Source organism: Neomonachus schauinslandi, chromosome 2 (genome assembly GCF_002201575.2).
Source record: "Neomonachus schauinslandi chromosome 2, ASM220157v2, whole genome shotgun sequence".
Classification (NCBI taxonomy): Eukaryota; Metazoa; Chordata; class Mammalia; order Carnivora; family Phocidae; genus Neomonachus; species Neomonachus schauinslandi.
Window position 1 is genome coordinate 170,835,048 of NC_058404.1, and position 20,376 is coordinate 170,855,423.

General features: G+C 39.4%; 1 protein-coding gene across 2 annotated transcripts in view; it reads left to right on the forward strand.

The window, feature by feature from the left end:
- PDS5A (PDS5 cohesin associated factor A) overlaps positions 1–6,580 on the forward strand; it is a 133,020-nt gene extending 126,440 nt beyond the window's left edge. The window contains exon 33 of one of the 2 annotated variants that reach the window (XM_021701589.2): positions 3,187–5,845. In XM_021701589.2, coding sequence (XP_021557264.1) covers positions 3,187–3,190 — 4 coding nt within the window. In that variant the 3' untranslated portion in view covers positions 3,191–5,845. Of the gene's footprint in view, positions 1–3,186 lie in introns of both variants that reach the window. The other variant, XM_021701588.1, reaches the window with a different exon arrangement.
- The last annotated feature ends 13,796 nt before the right edge of the window (positions 6,581–20,376 follow it).

Here is a 20,376-nt window from a genome sequence, read left to right on the forward strand (position 1 = left end):
GACAATTAATGTTGGCTTTCTGAGTTTTGGGTAAAGGGTAGATCATCATTTCAATTATTTAGTTTACTTGTTTTTCCTTTGCTTTTTTGAGATGGCAAACAATTCCAAACATTTTGCATTGAAAATGTATTTTTATAGGTCTGCTGATTCTTCGGTATGTTTTGCTTACACTTTTAAGGCTAAATGCTTCCACAAGGAAGAGACTACCAGGAAACACCAGGGGAGAAACAGTCCTTAAATTTGGGACTTCTGGGGAAACTAAATATAAAGAAATTACCTATAGGAAAACAGACTACAGTTTTCCCATCTTTGGATGAATATGTTTTGCTTAGCATGCTTAGTGTGGAAGTGTTCAAGACTCTTGGAATTTTTTTTTTTTTTAAGCGAAGAATTTCCTACTTCCTGTACTAATTTGTATATTGAGAAAGTTTCCTGTCACTGCCTGGGTTCACATCTTAAAATCATAGTAATCCCTAAGTATGTATCCTCATTTATTATGCAACCATGTATTACTTTGATATGAATACTTTTTCAGTAACAGGTGAATTTTTATCAAAATAGTATGACATTTCTTAGAAACCAGGTGCTTGGATGTGATGACAGTTCACTTTGGGACATGGAATCAAGTCCATGAAATTCTTCCAGTGATCTGGATCATTTAAAAGTCTGTGAGAGCAGCCAGGAAGATACTGAGGACTCAGAGCTGGTAAAGGGAAGCTTCCTGAAGTTGAAGCAGGCAGCTTCTAGGGGATTCTTCGATATCACATTATTAAATCTTTTTTATATATTATAACAAATTAAGTCTCCGTAAGAATCTTAATCACTTAGCTTGTTTTTTAAGCATTGTCATCTTTTTTTTTTTAAAGATTTTATTTATTTATTTGAGAGAGAGAATGAGATAGAGCGAGCATGGGAGGGGGGAGGGTCAGAGGGAGAAGCAGACTCCCTGCTGAGCAGGGAGCCCGATGTGGGACTCGATCCCAGGACTCCAGGATCACGACCTGAGCCAAAGGCAGTCGCTTAACCAACTGAGCCACCCAGGCGCCCTAAGCATTGTCATCTTAATAAAATGTACATGTAGTGGAATACAAGTAAACAACTCCCTTATCTTTCTCCCAAGTTTGGAATTGTTGCGAAGGAGACCCAGTTTTAATACTGATATGGCTGATGCAAGATGTGGAAATTGACAGGCCAGGTGGCTACTAATGCCTTGCCTCTAAATTGAACCACCACAGGCTGACCTAAATGCCCCTTTTGGAGGCAAAAGAAAACAAATCCAGGAGAGGACAAGCCCAGCATGCTTATTAGTTCCTCCCACCCCTCGCCCCTCACCTATTAAAATTAGATGGGTTCTTCCTCCTCCCAAAGAGGAGTTAGGTGAGAGAAGAGAGACCATATCCCCCATGCTCATGCTTCCAAAAATCAGACTCTCTCTCTTTACTAGGGAAATGGGACCAGTGGGGATTTGATTCCTCTAACCTCTTTAACAGAATTAAGCTAAATTTTCCTCCTTGGTTTTTTTTTGTTTTTTGGGTTTGGGTTTTTTTTTGGATACTAAAATGTAGGTGTTTGGGGCCCCTGGGTGGCTGTTGGTTGAGTGTCTGACTTTGCTTCAGATCATGGTCCCAGGGTCCTGGGATCGAGCCCCACATCGGTCTCCATGCTCTATCTCAAATAAAATAAAATATTTGAAAAAAAATAAGATGTATGTGTTTACCCAGTTTGGAAGCCAGAACTTCTTTTGCTGCTTATAAATAAATGCCCAGTAACTTTTTTTGGTAATACTATTTTGAAGTAATACTAATGACAAATTACAGTTATTTCAAATGAGTAGCTTTTATTGTTTTATTATTGTAAGCAAATCTGCCATTGGGTAGCAGCACCTAATGGTTGAAAATAAAAACTACTTCATTGGTTAGTTTTTTTATGTTCAAGGTAGACATGTTATTTCAATTTTTTATAAATTGTATCAATATCTTATAGCCATTTCCATACTTGAAGAGTGAGTATATAATGAATAATAGTTTAAAAACAGTGATGTATATTACATTAAGCAAAAAGAGAAAATATTTATCTTATGTCTAAGTCTCAAATATGGCTTATAGAAGTTATGAACTTACTACCATCATACTAATAACATCAATGGATTGGGAGTAGTGTCCTTGATAATTTTCAGAAAATACAATTAATATAACTTGTATATTCCCTCCATTATTCTTTTTTTCCAATACCTTTTTATTTGTAGAAGAAACTATGCATTATAACTTGGTCCAAGCCACTGGCTTGCAAACTTGTATATGCTTCAAAATCACATGGAGGGGGCGCCTGGGTGGCTCAGTTGGTTAAGCGATTGCCTTCGGCTCAGGTCATGATCCTGGAGTCCCAGGATCGAGTCCCACATTGGGCTCCCTGCTCAGCGGGGAGTCTGCTTCTCCCTCTGGCCCTCCCCCTCTCATATGCTCTCTCTCTCAAATAAATAAAATCTTTTAAAAAAAAAAAAATCGGCGGGCGCCTGGGTGGCTCAGTTGGTTAAGCGACTGCCTTCGGCTCAGGTCATGATCCTGGAGTCCCTGGATCGAGTCCCGCATCGGGCTCCCTGCTCGGCAGGGAGTCTGCTTCTCCCTCTGACCCTCCTCCCTCTCATGCTCTCTGTCTCTCATTCTCTCTGTCTCAAATAAATAAATAAAATCTTTAAAAAATAAATTAAAAAATTAAAAAAATCGGGGCGCCTGGGTGGCTCAGTCGTTAAGCGTCTGCCTTCGGCTCAGGTCATGATCCCAGAGTCCTGGGATCGAGCCCCACATCGGGCTCCCTGCTCCGTGGGAAGCCTGCTTCTCCCTCTCCCACTCCCCCTGCTTGTGTTCCCTCTCTCACTATGTCTCTCTCTGTCAAATAAATAAAACCTTTAAAAAAAAAAAAATCACATGGAGGGCTTGTTAAAACACAGATAACTGGTTCCCAGAGTTTCTGAGTTACAAGTTATATTTGGGGCGCAAGATTTGTATTTCTTTTTTTGTCTGTGTGTATTTATATAGTTTAGAGAAAGATTCCTTAAAACAAGGTCTCAGGTGAAAAATGGGAAAATAATTTTGAGATTTTTAGATAATAACTATAGAAATGAAATAATTCTGGTATGGTGTGTTTACGTCTTTTCTAACTTTTCTTTCTTCTACTTCCCTCCCCAAGGTAAAAAGAAAACTCATTTGCAAAGGGAGAAAATGAAAGCCAAACAGAAGCAGGCTCCAGCTTCTGCAAAAACTTGGATTCAAATGTCCCTGAACAGAAAATGAAGTTAACTTCAGAACACACTTTCTGCCTTGAAAACTGAAAGAAACTATTACTTCCTTTTACATGACCACAAGTCCTTTGATGGAAATGTACAGCAGAAACTCTTGAGAGAGAAGCTAAAAGCAACTCTATTCTACCCTCCCCCCTAGACTTTTCTTACGAAAAGTCAATAATTAAGCAAATTGCTTAACACTTGGTTCCAGTTCCTGCATATCTGGAGTTCAAAGGCATAATACACCATTAATTTCCATGCTGCAGTTTTTATTTTAAAGAAAGTAACAGGATGTCCTTACACTGACACTGAAAATTCATCAATTTTAGAGCCAGGAATTCCCATGTTACACAGAAAAAAATAAATAAAAGTCTACTGAATTAATTTTTTAGAAGAGATCAGATTAAATATTTCTTTGTTTTTCCTTTTGGAAACTTTTATGTATAATTCTTTCTGCCTGCCTACTTTTCTGCAAAAATGAGATGTACAGATTTCAGTTCCCTGCTATGAAAAGTGATGTGGTGGCAATTTTATAAATGTTGCTTTCTGATTTTTATCAGAGTGAGAAAATAAAATTATTATTGATTTCATATCACTTCATATTTTGATTTCCCCTCCATTTTAGCTTAATATAATTTGCAATAAATGTACATATTGTTGTTTGTTTCATAAAGCATATCACTTTAAAATGGTTTTTACTCCTGTGATTATGTTGGAATATTTGGAATTTTAAAGGAGTAAAGACTGCCCAGCATTTGGTTTTATAATGTTTGTCACCAGATTTTTATTATTGATGTAAAGAAAAAGTCAATTTTTTTAAATAGTTGGACTTCGGCAGCTTTGTAAGGAAGTTGGAGGTGTTTAGGATTGCTATCAATCTTCAGCATTGTGCTGTTGGGAAATAAGTATTTGCTTTTGTCTGCCTGTCTGGGCTCAGTTTTTATGTTTATTTTAGAAAACAACTGTTGCATCAATATATTGTTTCTTGGCATTGTTCAGCATAGGTAATGTGTGCACTCTGTGTACACATAATCATATTTAAGTTTTTTGCATAAAATAAATGCTTTTAGATGTCATATGGTAGTCTTTTTTAATCTCTTTATCATATTATGTTTTCTTGTGAGTTTCTTTTTATGTGAAAGGGCTAATAAAGTCATAAAGAAACAACATAATTACAACCAACTCTCCATTATCTATATAAAATAGTGGCTATGCCTCAGGTTTTGAGTTTTGCAGTCACAATTTAAATCACAAACTTAATGAAACCAAGTATATTGCAAGAGCTATTTCAGGAGGAACTTGAAATTTGTCCTTCTTTATGCTCAGAGTTGTAGCTGCTCCCATTCTGTACTTGAGGCTCTTTCCCGAAGCCCTAACTGAATGTGCTCACTCAGTTGCCTTGCACATTCCTAGTGAGGGTCAGAAAACACAAATGACACTTGCATTAGAAGTTGGTCTTGAGAGGCTGTAGTCTGCAAGGGATGTAAAACAGCGAATGTGAGCTATGTCAAAAAAGAATGATTAATGTGAAATGTGAAATTTGCTAGTAGTAAATGTCACTTATAGATAATCAAGAGTTGGCTGTGTATTGACTCAGTGAAAGATGGGTAATTCTTTCAAATATGCATGTACACACATTTAGGTATCGGGTGATGGTTAGGGAACAGTGGATACAAGTGATAGAAAACAATACCTTTTAAAAGGGCAGGAAAAGCCCTCACTCTTCTTATTGCCTCTTCATTACCCTTTAGAAGTATAAAATACTGCCTCCAACATGCTGAAAAAGAGTATCTATGCATAAGCATCAGAGAAGTTCCTCAAGCAAACAGTGGACATGTATATTTAGAAAGCTTTTAAAGTGCTCTTAGCATCAGACAACTTGATTCTTAAGGCCACCGATCTGTCACCAATAAAAAGCACACTAGTAGGGATCTTTTTCAACTCCTTTTGATTACTCAGCATCACAGCTGACTAGATTACCTAGTGTTAAGTCATATTTATAACAATGTAGCAGAACCATTTGCATCTGTTTGTGGCTGCGTCGATTTTTTGCAGGAGTGGAGTTTAGCTAAAAGGATCTGGTCCGCAGGTGTATGTAAATGGCCCCCCTGGTTTCATAATATGATGCAAGCATCTAGCACTAAGGGAAGGGAGAGTAGGAGGATAAAAAGATTGAGATGATGGGGAGGGACTTAAGGGACATTTGTCAGTTTTCCTTTGCAAAAAGGAAAAAGTTAAATCCCTTAGGAATTTGATATTCACATCTCAGAGAAATACAACACAAAGTGCAGACTTATATTTGAGAATTAATGTTAACCCTTTGTGTCTAGTTTGAAGCTTCTTGTATTTGTCTAAAACTACAAGCCAGAATTTTGTATCTCCTTTGATAAAAAGTGTGTATAATGTAAAGTAGTTTTGCATATTCTTGTGCTGCACATGGGCTGAATTTTTAAAAAAATTTTTTAAAGACTTGAAGCAGAACCTTGTAATTTGTGTAAATGAGTGTAAAATCCTACCATAAAATGCTAAAAATATGCATTGTTTCAAATAAAACCAAGAAATGCAGCATTATATAGTAGTGTGGAACCCTGAATATTCATGTATGTCACAAGCTGATAACATATTTGCATATTTTCTGTTTGGATTCTGGAGTCTGCATGTCCTTATAAGAAATCAAATGTAATCATAAATGAAAAAATCAAACCTTCAAATTTCCTGGCTATGTACTCTGATCTGACCTACAGTGACAGGGAGAACATAATAGATGATAAATTCTGATAGACATTTGGGAAACTTTAGAAGTTGCTTTTTAACCCAAGAACTAAAAGTGGCCTTTCATTTATACTATGATGCATCTATTTATTGCAAATTTTGGACATGCACATTTAGTTTAAAAACTGATGAAAGCAAGTAAATTGCATGTTATCCGGAATAAGAAATGAGCAGAATGAGAAATAAAGCTAGCTATCCTGCCTGGTTCTGTATTTTACCCTCAATGGGATTATCATTCAACACCTTGATATTTGTATTGTCAAGACTTTTCTGCCTTCACTATTCACATGGATAAACTGTTCATAGAAACCACTGGAGACCAGCAAGTCTCTAACAGTCTGACGACAAGCTTTGCAGCCTGCCTCAATAATAATGATGGCATGCTCACAAGAAGTAAAAGTTGGTCCCGTAAGCCAGCAACAGTGTAGAACAATGGAAATGAATGTGCATAATCACATACCTCCTCAGCCTGTAAACCAGAGCTCTAATTTTTCACTTCCATAAGAGTAATAAACCTTCTTTACTTCATTTTGTGTCTTACTTGAAAGGCCAATGGGGATGCCTGGGTGGCTTAGTCAGTTAAGCATCTGACTTCAGCTCAGGTCATGATCTTGGGGTCCTGGGATTGAGCCCCACATCGGGCTCTGCTCAGTGGGGACCCTGCTCCCGCTCCCTCTGCTTGTGCGCACTCCCTCTCTCTCTCTTCTCTCTCTCTCAAATAAATTTAAAAAGATGAAAGGCCAACAAGAACACGTGGGTCCCATTTCTAAGGAATCTGTGTCAGGCTTGGTAATCAGGATTTCCATTTTGGGGTATTTCTCAAATAACATTTTTCGATCTTGATTGCCAACTAAAGGCACTTTCCTTCCCTTCGTTCTCTAGTTACTCCTGTTCTCTAGTAAAGACCATTCTGAATAAAATCCATTCCTTTTAGGAAATAGCACTGTATCAAATTCTGCGAGAAGCTTGGAAAGTAATTCAATTAGAGGTCATTAATCCATGTAAGGAGCAAGGTCCAAGTCTATGGAAGCCAGTAAAAACTGAAGGGTAAGGAGTAGCGAGCGATTTTCCTCATTACAGGTATTTATTTATTTAATCTGTACAGACTAGGCACAATGCCAGGGGCTGACAGTGAAAACACTAGTTTGGGGCCTTAGAAGGACTAGCAATATAAAGCAAATGGTACAACACAGACAGCTATGACTGTTTCAGGTTATCTTTGTCTGGACTTCAGAGCCCCGATAGATGCTGTAGAAACAAAACCTACCTTTTCTATATAAAGAAATGCAACTCTGAGAGGAGATGCAGGTTCCTAAAAAAGGACTGGGCTGAGCAAGCCTCTGCCTCACAATGAGCTGGATCTGATGCAGGAGGTGGCTCTTCAGGTTGAGGACCCCCTGGGCAAAGGTGACCATAAGGAAGGGCAAACTCTAGCAGGGGAAGGACCAGAAAGAAGCCTGCTAGTTGAGCAGTACAAACACTGGGCACTTCCCATGTGTGAAGCATTACTCCCTCTGTAAACTGCAAGACCAGGTCCCAGCCCCGAAACCTTGCTCACCTGCTGTTCTCAGTGCACTCCCTTCCCAAGCACAAATTTGGGTGTGCTGACAATTCCTGTGGCTTCTTTGGACAAACTCTCTGTAACCGCAGCACCTTACCGTGCTTCTCCAAAAAGCAAATTCTGGTGGAGACCCAGGCAGTGTCCCCCCTTGAAGCACCTCTTTTAGTTTTGTTCTCAGCGTTTTTAGAAGAGACTCACCCTGATGGCCATACATCCTCAACCCAAAGAAGTGCCTGAGACCATTTTCCTCTAAAAGGTTTGGCGGTTTTGCCATCTGGTTTCACCTAACTTATAATGGAGTGTACCTTCCAGAGATAGGCCAGCTTCAGAACACAAGAGGAACCTGCCCCTTTGCAACCTACCTCAGGCTAAGAACTGAAAGGCAGAAGGCTGGTACCCCTAAAGCCATCTAACTTGTAACCATTTTACAGAGGTTCTTTTAAATGTCCTATGTAGAACAGGCCCAGCTTGGTCTGCCCATGGAATCTTAGAATTATGAACAGAAGGGCCTGCCTCTTTTTAGAAGTCAGAGCTCACTGGGATCAAAACTAGACAGATCCCATTGCTCTTCTCTCTCTCCACACATTCGCACAACTAGGATCTTCTATTGATCACAAGGCATCCACCATGCCATGACAGTCAAGCAGATCTCAGTCTCCAAAGCTGATTCAGAGGGAAACTTTCACAAATATTTTATAAACCAAATATTACATCATCTCCAATCTCCTGCTGGTTCCACCTTTTTTGTGACAATAGCAACATAAATAGCAAAGTGTTTGTTGCCCAAAGACCTGATCTTCACTAATGCATTTCTATCTTACTGATAATTTTGGCATTGTGTTTTGAGGGTGAGAACTACCTAAATATTACAATTCCTATGGAAGGATGAAGGAGTTATGAATATGCCGTAATACTTAGTAGAGACAAGAAGAAAGCCATTGTGCAAACATGGCCTTCATTGCTATTTGGCTTTGGGGAGAATAAGATTCTGAATGTGGGAAGGAACAGATTAGAAAGATTTCTGCCTGAGTTCATGTCCATTTTAATATCCCTGCTTGTGATCAATATTTTTCAACAATAACAGTTGAGCAAAGAGGCTCAGAAAGGGCTGGCATTGCAACTAGAATCTCTGCCCCTAGGAAAGCTGAATCATTGAGAGTATGGGTTGCCAAGATGCAAAGAAGACATTTGCTCAGTGAATTCAGGCAGGAACCCTGGAAAGCTTGGGTTCAGTACTTCACGGCAGCAATGAGACAGCAATGAGGTGGTGATGTGTATATACAATGGAATCCTAAGCAATAAAAAGGAGGGAAATACTAATCATGCTACAACATAGATAAATCCCAGAAACATTATGCTAAGTGAAAAAAGCCAGACACAAAAAATTACTATGCTTCTATGTATATAAAATATCCAGAGAAGCAAAATCTATACAGATATAAAGTAGAATAGTGGTTGGCCAGGGCTAAGAGCAGGGATTAACTGCAAATGGGCTCATGGGATCTTACCAGAGTGATGGAAATGTTCTAAAACTGGATTGCAGTGATTGTCGCACAACTCAATAAATTTACTAAAAACCACTGAATTATATTTTATGGTAAGTTATACCTCAATAAAGTTTAAGATAAATGAGACATGGGACACCTGGCTGGCTCAGTTCGTAGAACATGCGACTCTTGATCTCCGGGTCTTAAGTTCAAGCCCCACGTTGGGAATAGAGATTACTTAAAAGAAAAAGAAAAAAAAAATTGATAAATGAGACCTCTTCAAAAAAATCTTTAACTATGCAAAACAATGCAGCATCCACTTAAGTAACCGGACTGTCAAATCCACATCATGTCAAAAGCACCATTATTAACAATAACTGAATTTGCAGGCAAAGCACCCTTCTCGGGGCACCTGGGTGGCTCAGTCGTTAAGTGTCTGCCTTTGACTCAGGTCACAATCCCAGGGTCCTGGGATTGAGCCCCCCATTAGGCTCCCTGCTCAGCAGGAAGCCTGCTTCTCCCTCCCCCACTCCCCCTGCTTGTGTTCCCTCTCTCACTGTGTCCCTGTCAAATAAATAAATAAAATCTTAAAAAAAGAAAAAAAAGCACCCTTCTCATCAGTGAGTTCCACTCCTCACAGGGTTACTTGCTGGAGTCAATCTGGTTCTCAGTTAGGCAGGTCTGGAAACCATTTTCTCCACTGTGGTCATGGCCACAACTGACTTTATTAACCAAAGATACAAGACACTATGTGTAAACAAGAGGCCACCATATTCACAGTGACTGATCAGTTCCTTCTCTTAGGAGTTCCTGTCCTTATGAGACATCAGAGAACTCACTTGTGTACTCTCTCCAGCTGTGCACACGGAGGAAAGGCTGTGAGAGAAGATGGCCAGCTGCAATCCAGGAAGAGAGGCCTCGCCAGAAAACGGATCCCCTGGTAAAAAACATTCCAAGAGATGGGGCTTCCTCTGTGATTCTGACCTCTCCCAGCAGTAGGAGCCTCTAAAAGTCTGGTTCCAGGATGGTTTTCTGCTCCTTCCCCATGGGACAGGGATCTTTTTCTTTCCCCAACCTTATCTGATCTACACCTATACTCAGAGGTGAAGAGTCACTTTCCTTTCCCAGCAACTATGAGTTTTGTTACACAGGGAAAGAGTCCAGGCAGGGCTTGGTTACTTTGACACAGCAGCAGGTGCTCACCTTCCCAGGCCTGCACCACCAAGAAAGGCTTGTCTCTGGCCTCCACCTGTGCCCAACGATCCCTGTGAATGTTGATGAATGACACGTGAAAGCACCCATGTGTAGATGAAAACCCCTTGTGTCTGAGGCACCTTTGTTTAAATTTCAGGCCATCTGGTTACTTTACTTCTCTGATGGGTTCAAGAAAATGACTTTGCGGATTAGCAGTAATCACCCTCTTTACAGCTTTCTTCACCTTCTAGGCAGAAGACAGAAGCTCCTAGATTCAAAATAATCAAATAAAGAAACTGTACCTCGGTTATATCAGCCTCGTCATTCTCTATAACAACTTGGAGTTTTTGTGTTTGAATTGTTCTCTATTAGAATTGCTAGAATCAATCCTGAAAAGCAAAAACACTAACAATATTGCAATCTCTGGAATATATTGTGACACGAGACTTTTATGAAATTCTGACACATGTAAACTTATGCTTCAGACTTTTCCTATAATTTGTTGATCTCTTGATTCATGCAATACTTTTCAAAATTAAAATAAATAGGGTTCTTTGCTTAACTATGAGTGAGGGTAGATGACAAATCTGGGTATGGTCTTTTTTGAACAATATAAAAAGATTTTGACAATCCTATTAATAAATTTGAAGAACTTAAGGCTCAATAAACAGAAATTGTGAGAGAACTTCAGGGAAGAAGGCAGAGTATGAGGATCCTAAGCTCACCTCATCCCACAGATACACCTAGATAACACCCACATCAGTGTAAATAACCCAGAAAATGACCTGAAGACTGACAGAACACATTCTACACAGCTAAATGTAGATAAGAGGCCACACCAAAGAGAATGGGGGTGCTGGAGACAGAGTCAGGAGCAAATGGACCCACAGGCCTGTCTGTGGGAGGGAGGACTCCAAGAACATGGAGAGTGGAGTGGAGAAGACCCCACCACATCAGGCACGCCATGCACAAGAAACCCACACTTGGAAGATGAATCTCTATAACATTTGGCTTTGAAAAACAGAGGGGCCTAACTTCAAGTTCTTACAATCAGTGGGGCTTAACACCTGGAACTTTAAAATCACTGGGTTTGGCTCTGGGAGAAACAGGAAAGTGAAAGGAAACTGAGTCCTCATCCTTGAAGAGACAGCACAACAAACAGCCCCACTGAGATACAGCAAAGCAGCAGCAGTTTGAGAAATGCCTGAGGTATACGGGAAGATTTATCTACTAATCTCATAGCAAGTGCTGGAGGAACAGGGATCTTTGGGAGATTTCTCCAAGAACAACATAGCTGGCAGGTGCCATTTCCCTCTCACACCCCCCAGCCTAGATACATGGACACCATAGGAACCAGCACAGCATGAACACTCTCCACCTAGCTTGTTAACAGCACATCCCAACCCATGCTCTCCTGTGGATGTGTACCCTGCAGACACCATATGTCCCGCCCCCACATTCTCCTGCCAATCTTCTCCCCCAATGTGCCGTTGGCAGTTATCCATCCAAAGTGGTCCCACAAGCCTGGCAATGTGCAAGCAGCCCCAACAGAGACCAAGACCACTCCAAAGTGACTCTCTTCCCGGGGAGAGGGGAAGATAATCACCCATACCAGTCATACTGTGGCCACAGCAGTGGGCTGGGAGCAAACATCTGTTCTGTGACTGCGTGCGCCACCCACCAACAAAAGCTTCTCAAGGGACAACAGAGGAAGAGTTCCCTGCAGTTTAGTGCTACTGCAGCTCTGGAAACTGCCTGATCTGATTCAACTCAAGTCACTAACAACAGAGGGACCAAACCCTGCCCACAATAAGCCAAGAGAGACATTGCAGACAATCTGGCTTAAGGCAAATGCAGTGCAGCCCCAATAGTAGGATGCATGCAACACACATAGGAGACATCCTTGAAGCACCAGATTCTGGTGAACAAGAGACAATGCACTGCAGGGCACTAGAGGATCTCTCTTCATAAGGCCACTAGTTTCAAGAGCAGGAGATGTATCTGACTTTCCAAACACACAGAAACAAAGAGTTAGACAAAGTGAGGAGGCAGAGGAATATGTCCCAAATGAAAGAACAGGACAAAATCACAGCAAGAGCTAAATGAAATGGAGATAAGTAATATACCTAACAAATAATTTAAAGAAATGCTCATAAAGATACTCACTGTACAGGGAAAAAAAAAAAAGTGGAGGACCTCAGTGAGATCATCAACAAAGAGAAAACATGAAAAAAAAATCAGAGATGAAGAACTCAATAACTAAAATTTAAAATACCCTAGAGGGCACCTGTCTGGCTCAGTTGGTAGAGCATATGACTCTTGATCTCAGGGTCGTGAGTTTGATCCCCCCTCCTGGGTATAGAAATTACTTTTAAAAAAAGAAAGAAAGAAAAGAAAAATGTAAAATAAAAAGGGGGGATTTATTCAGTTAAGCATCTGCCTTTGGCTCAGGTCATGATCCCAGGGTCCTGGGATCAAGCCCCACATGGGGTTCTCTGCTCAAGAGGGAGTCTTCTTCTCCCTCTCTCCCTCCCCCCACTCATGCTTATGCACGCTCTCTATCTCTGAAATTAAAAAAAAAAAAGAATCATCAAAAATACACCAGAGGGGATAAATAGACTACAGGAAGCAGAAGAACAGATCAACAACCTGGAGGACAGAATAACGGAAAGCAATCGAGTTAAATAGGAGAGAGAAAAAATAATAATAAAAAATGAAAATGTATTCAGGAAATTCAGCAACACCATCAAGCATAATAACATGCACATTATAGGGATCCCAGAAGAAGGAGAGAGAGAAGAGGGGTGCAGAAAATTTACTTGAAGGAATAAATAATAGCTGAAAACTTCCCAAATGAAGGAAACAGAAATATGGATCCAGAAGGCACACAGAGCCCCAACAAAATCAACCCAAGGAGGTCCACACCAAGATACATAGGAACTGAAATGACATAAAGCAGTGATAGAGAATTTTAAAAGCTGCAAGAAAAAAAGAAAACAGATACATACAAGGGAAACCCCGTAAGGCTATCAGCTGATTTTTCAGCATAAACTTTGCAGGCCAGAGAATAGTGGCATGATATATTCGAGGTGCTGAAAGAAAACAACATGCAACCAAGAATACTCAATCCAGCAAAGGTATCATTCAAAACAAAAGGAGAGGGGTGCCTGGGTGGCTCAGATGGTTGGGCGTCTGCCTTTGGCTTGGGTAGTGGTCCCGGGGTTCTGGGATCAGGTCCCGCATCGGGCTCCCTGCTCCTTGGGAGCCTGTTTCTCCCTCTGCCTCTCTCTCTCTCTCTCTGACTCTACTGAATAGATAAAGTGTTTAAAAAAATAAAAATAAATAAAAGGAGATATAAAGGGCTTCCCAGAGGCACCTGGCTGGCTAAATTGGTAGTATGTGACTCTTGATCTCAGGGTTGTAAGTGCAAGCCCCATGTTGGGTATGGAGATTACTTAAAAATTAAAAAAAAAAAAAAACTTAAAAAAAAGTTCCACACAAACAAAAGTTAAAGGTATTCATCACCACTAAACCAGGCCTACAGGAAATGTTAAAGGGGACTCTTTGAGTGGAAAAGAAACAAAGCAGGAGAAAGAAAAGTAGGAAGCACAAAAGCAATAAAATTAACTATCTCTATAAAAATCAGTCAAGAGGTTCACAAAATAATAGGATATAAAGCATGACAATTTTACCTAAAACATGGTGGAAGGAAGAGGAGTACAAATTTAGTGCTTTTAGAATGGGTTCAAACTTAAGCAACCATCAACTTAATACAGACTGCTAGATGCATAAGGTATTATATATAAACCTATTGGTAGCCACAAATAAAAAATGAATAATAGATATGCAAAAATAAAAAGAAAGGAATCCAACTATATCATTAAAGAAAGCCAGCAAGCCATGAGAGAGCAAGAGAACGGTACAAACACTACAAAAACAACCATAAAACAAATAACAAAATGGCAATAAATACATATCTATCAATAATTACTTTGAATGTAAATGGACTAAATGCTCCAATCAAAAGACATAGGGTGATGGAATGGATAAAAGAACAAGACACTTGGGGCACCTGGGTGACTTAGTTGGTTGAGTGTGACTCATCCCAGACCTAAAGACACATGCAGGTTGAAATCGAGGGGATGGAAAAGCATTTATCATGCAAACGGAAGTGAAAAGAACAAGAGACAGGAAGAACACTATATAATCATAAGAACAATACAAGAAGATATAGCAATTATAAGTATTTATATACCCAAATACATAAAGTGGCTAATAACAAACATAAAAAAGTTATCAATAGTAATACAATAATAGTAGGGGGCTTTAACACCCCACTTACATCAATGGATATATCATCCAAACAGATAATCAACAAGGAAACAGTGGCTTTGATAGACACATTGGCAGCACAGTACACATTCTTTTTTTAAAAAATATATTTATTTGAGAGAGAGAGTGAGAGAAAGCATGAGATGGGGGAGGGTCAGAGGATGAAGCAGACTCCCCGCTGAGCAGAGAGCCTGATGTGGGACTCGATCCTGGGACTCTGGGATCATGACCTGAGCTGAAAACAGACACCTAACCACCTGAGCTACCCAGGCACCCCACAATACACATTCTTTTCAAGTATACGTGAAACATTCTCCAGAACAGATCACACGTGGGGCCACAAAAGAAGTCTCAACAAATTAAAAAAGACTGAAGTCATACCATGCGTCTTTTCTGTCCATAAAGCTATGAAACTAGAAATCTATCACAAGAAAAAAATCTGGAAAAAACACAGACATGGAGGTTAAATAACATGCTAGTAAACAATGAATGGGTCAACCAAGAAATCAAAGAGGAAATTAAAAAATACATATGGAGACAAATGAAAATGAAACAGTCCAAAATCCTTGGGATGCAGCAAGAGCTGTTCTAAGAGGGAAGGAAATTTATAGCATTACAGGCCTACCTTAAGAAGCAAAAAAAAACCCAAAAAACAAGCAAAAAATTAAATAAGTAACCTAACCTTACACCTAAAGGAGCTAGAAAAGAATAAACAAAACCCCAAACCAGTAGAAAGTATACTTCTCTCCCTCTCCCTCCACCCCTCCCCCACTCATACTCTCTAAAATAAATAAATCTTAAAAAAAAAATCAACAAAAGTGATTAACTCTTAGCCAGACTCATAAAAACAGAAACACACAACAGTAACAACAACAAAAAGAGAGAGAGAGGACTCAAACAAAATCAGAAATGAAAGAGGAAAAATAACCAACTCTACAGAAATACAAATGATTATAAGAGAATATTATTTTTTTAAGATTTTATTTATTTGAGAGAGAGCACAAGCAGAGGGGAAGGGGAAAAGTAGACTCCCTGCTCGGCGGGGAGTCTGCTTCTCCCTCTGACCCTCACCCCTCTCATGCTCTCTCTCTCTATCTCATTCTCTCTCTCAAATAAATAAATAAAATCTTTAAAAAAAAAATTATATGCCAACAAACTGGACAACCTAGAAGCAATGAATAAATTCCTAGAAACACATAACCTACCAAAACTTAACCAAGAAGTAGAAAATTTGACCAGACTGATTACCAGCAATGAAATTGAATCAGTAATCAAAAACTTCCAAACAAAATCCAGGACCAGAAAGATTCATAGGTGAAACCTATCAAATATTTAAAGAAGAGTTAAACTTAGACTTAGGCCAGGACACAGTACTAATGGTATTTGATTTGGTCCCTTTAAGAGGACACAAGCACTTAGGATGTATAATAATTTTGTGCTTGCATAGTCTTCTTTTCCTTGGACCTAATACAATTATTTTACTTGCTCTTAAAACTTGCCGCAAGTCTTTTTTGGTACTTGTAAAGGTACAGATAAGAAATATGGGGAGAAGGAAAAGTAGGAATAGACCCTTAAAAGAAAAATACAATATACAACCCTTATAAACAGAGCTTTGTTACACTCAATTTCACTTTCCTTTTTTTCCAACTCATTTCTGAGAATAGCCCTTCACTTGCTTTTCACAGAGGCCTAAAATTCTGATCACTAGAATTATCCAAGTCCTTGGGGGCTTGAGACACCTCACATTTCTGTTTGCTATTTAGATGCCTTATGCTTCAAAATTTTGTCCACAAGCATAAATTGCCTGGATATCTTTGGCATGGTTTATAAATAGCATCCGTGGGACAATTTCCACAGATCAAAATGATTCATAACAAGAATTCCAATCTGAAGACATGGCTGAGCACCAGTTCTCTGCCAGTCTTGCGCTAGGGATAAAAGTAAAGAAGACATGATTCCAACCCTTAAAGTGGAAATGACTGACATGAAAATAAATTGTGTTAATGCAGTGTGATGTGTGCTATAATAAAAGTTTACACAAAAAAATAGAGTCTAGAAAAAATTTACTGTGCCTGAGAGGGAGTTTAAAGAAACGTAAAAACGTTTCAGAAAACTGACATTTAGTTAAATAGGATTTCATCAGGAGGGAGACAGGTATTTCAGACTGGGTAAGGAAATAGGGAGAATATAGATTTGGAAACTACAAATCCCAGCTACATGATTCATTAACAATGTGTAAACGACCTTAGGCAAATCACAATTCAGCTTGAATTTCTCACCAGCAAAATGAGATCTTCCTCAAAGATCTCTATGGTTCCTCCTACTGACAGGGTATATTTGTAGCCATCTATACTTCAGACAAGAATTCCTTCAAAATAGTTACAACACATCAAACAGCATTTTATATCAATTTATATATATATATATAACTTAATATATATAGTATATATTTTTTAAAGATTTTATTTATTGGGGCGCCTGGGTGGCTCAGTCGTTAAGCGTCTGCCTTCGGCTCAGGTCACGATCCCAGGGTGCTGGGATCGAGTCCCGCATCCGGCTCCCTGTTCAGCAGGAAGCCTTCTCCCTCTCCCGTTCCCCCGCTTGTGTTCCCTCTCTCTCTGTATCTCTATCAAATGAATAAATAAAATCTTTAAAAAAAAAAAGATTTTACTTATTTTTTAAAGATCTTTATTTATTTGAGAGAGAACCAGAGAGCACAAGCAGGGGGAGCAGCAGAGGGAGAGGGAGAAGTAGGCTCCCTGCCGATGCAGAGCTTGATCCCAGAATCTTAGGATGCTTAACGACTGAGCCACCTAGGCGCCCCTAAAGATTTTAAGTAATCTCTACACCCAATGTGGGGCTCAAACTCAACAATCCTAAGATCAAGAGTCACATGCTCCATGAACTGAGACAGTCAGGCACCCCTTTATATACTTCTTGATTATAGAATCCATATTGTTCTGTATCCTTTTCTCATCAAGAGATCATTTTCCATCTTCCCAGCATCTTTAATTTCTCTCTCCCCAGTGACTTTTCTCCTTTTGTCACAAAATGTGCACAGGCACAAGTTTTTCTCGCCTTAGAAAGCAAACCCTCACCTGACAATACTTGGTAATTATTTTAGTTCCCTTTTTAATAGCCAAACTTCTCTATTTTAGCTCACCATTCTCTAACTTCTAAGCTGATTGTTAATTCCATCAGTTTGTCAAAACTGCTCAGATACTGGAAGAAAACTAACAAAATGCTGAAACTATTGCCAATATGCAATGACTAGCTCTCATCTGCTCCATCATTCTGATGCCATTAATGTTGCTGATAGGGCCCTTCTTAGTCCCATTTCCCCTGCTTTTGATATTTTTTCAGTGCACATGTGACATTTATTGAGCACCAAGATTGTTTAAGGAGTTTACAATCAACCAGGGGAAAAAAACAGCAAGAATATAAGGTAGAATGTACATATGCAGTGGAACTTAAAAAGTTCCATAAGAGATTTGGGAAGGTTCATGGAGGTGGCAGCATTTGAGGGTACATTTGAAGGATAAGATTTCAATTTATTGAAATAGAAGAGAATCATATGCAAAAGAAGCAACAGTAATTTTAAACATAAAGAGGCAGGAAGCACAATGTGTACTAGAGAAAAATTACTATAGGGAGAAAATGAAAGACCTTCTAATATAAACTTTTATTTTGGAGACATCTAGGTGGCTCAGTCAGTTAAGTGTCTGCCTTCTGCTCAGGTCATGGTCCCAGGGTCCTGGGATTGAGTCCCGCTTCTGGCTCCTTGCTCAGCGGGGCACCTGCCACTCCCCCAGCTTGTGCTCTCTCTGACAAATAAATAAAAATCTTTAAAAAAAACTTTGATTTGGGGGCGCCTGGGTGGCTCAGTTGGTTAAGCGACTGCCTTCGGCTCAGGTCATGATTCTGTAGTCCCAGGATCGAGTCCCGCATCGGGCTACCTGCTCAGCGGGGAGTCTGCTTCTCCCTCTCCCGCTCCCCCCTCTTGTGCTCTCTCTCTCTCTCTCTCTCTCAAATAAGTAAATAAAATCTTAAAAAAAAAACACTTTGATTTTTATGCAAAGAATAAAGTGGTGGTTAAAGAAAGAATAGGCTTATAATGAAAATATCTCTTCTGCCCAGCCTTTTCCAGTCTCTGGCCTACTCTTGAGAGACAAGTTCTCTTAACTGTTTCTTCACTGAGTTGCCATATTTTTATTTTATTTTATTTTTATTTATTGAGAGAGAATGCTTGCATGTGTGGGTGGGGGAGGGGCAGAGGGAGAGAGAGGATCTTAAGTAGGCCCAATTTGGGGCTCAATCTCACAACCCTGAGATTATGACCTGAGCCGAAATCAAGAGTCAGGAACGCTTAACCTACTGAGCCACCCAGGAGCCCCAGGAGTTGTCATATTTTTAAATAATATGCTTTGAATACTGTTTCTTACTATATAAATTCTGCATATAACTACAATGTGCTCTAAAAGATGAAAATCTGGCGTTTTTAGAGTTCCCCCCCAACTTGCAATACAAATTTATCACTACATTTGGTTAAGCTGATTATCAAGTATTTATTGCCTTGCAAGTGTTTGGCTCATAAAGAGCTAGATATGCATTTTAATTATACTTCTCCTCTTGAGAGGACATACAGAATATTAGTCAGGAGTACCAGCTCTGCAGCCATACTGGAGTTCAAACTCTGGATATGGCACTTTCTAGCTGTGTTAACTTTGAGCAAATTATTTAATCTTTCTGCCCATTTCCTCATCTGTAAAATGAGGACAGGATCTACACAATTGTAAAATCAAATGAAATGAGTTACTGCATGTAAAAGTACTCAGAACAATTACTGGCACTTAGTATACAGTGTAAAAAAAAGTTAGCTATTCCTATTATTATAGGATCTTGTTCTAAAGTTTACAATGGTCTTTCTCTTGTGCATTTCCAGTTGCTTCATCCACGTAGGACATGAACTGTACAACTGCAAGGGCCCCACTCACCTGGTAAGAATAAATGAGGTTATGCAATAAGGCAATCTGTTTCCATATCAAGTATTTTACCAAATCCTCTTTTCTTTTTTTTTAGGATCTTTGCTCTTTAAAGATTTTATTTATTATTTATTTGAGAGAGAGAGAGACTGAGAGAGAGAGCACATGAGAGGGGGGAGGGTCAGAGGGAGAAGCAGACTCCCCGCTGAGCAGGGAGCCCGATGCGGGACTCGATCCAGGGACTCCAGGATCATGACCTGAGCCGAAGGCAGTCGCCTAACCAACTGAGCCACCCAGGCGCCCCCAAATCCTCTTTTCTAAGAGTCCTTCCACCCAAAGCCCCTGTCCTGCTCCAATAAAGCTGCGGGCTTTGTGCTTTGTTAATGGGTTCTTCGTATATTGCTCCTCTGGATTAGATACCATTTCTTTGACTCAAAGTATCTTTATTTCTTGATATACTCCATTTTCCTACAGCAGAATATCTACAAGCAATTTCTTACAATGGTGTGTATAAATAGTATTTCTGAATCTTTTCTTGTAAAAACAAAAGGTTTTATTCCATCCTAATAAAGAACTGATAAAAATTTAAATGGAAAAAAATTTTTTATCAGCATTTAAATACTGTTACACTGTCTTCCAGAATACAATGAGTTTTTAAGAAATCTAATGCTATTGATTCTTGCTCTCTTCTTTCAAGGACATTTAGGATCTTTGCTCCTGCCCAGTGCTCTAAAATTTTACAAAGATCCTTGTCTTTTTCCATTGATA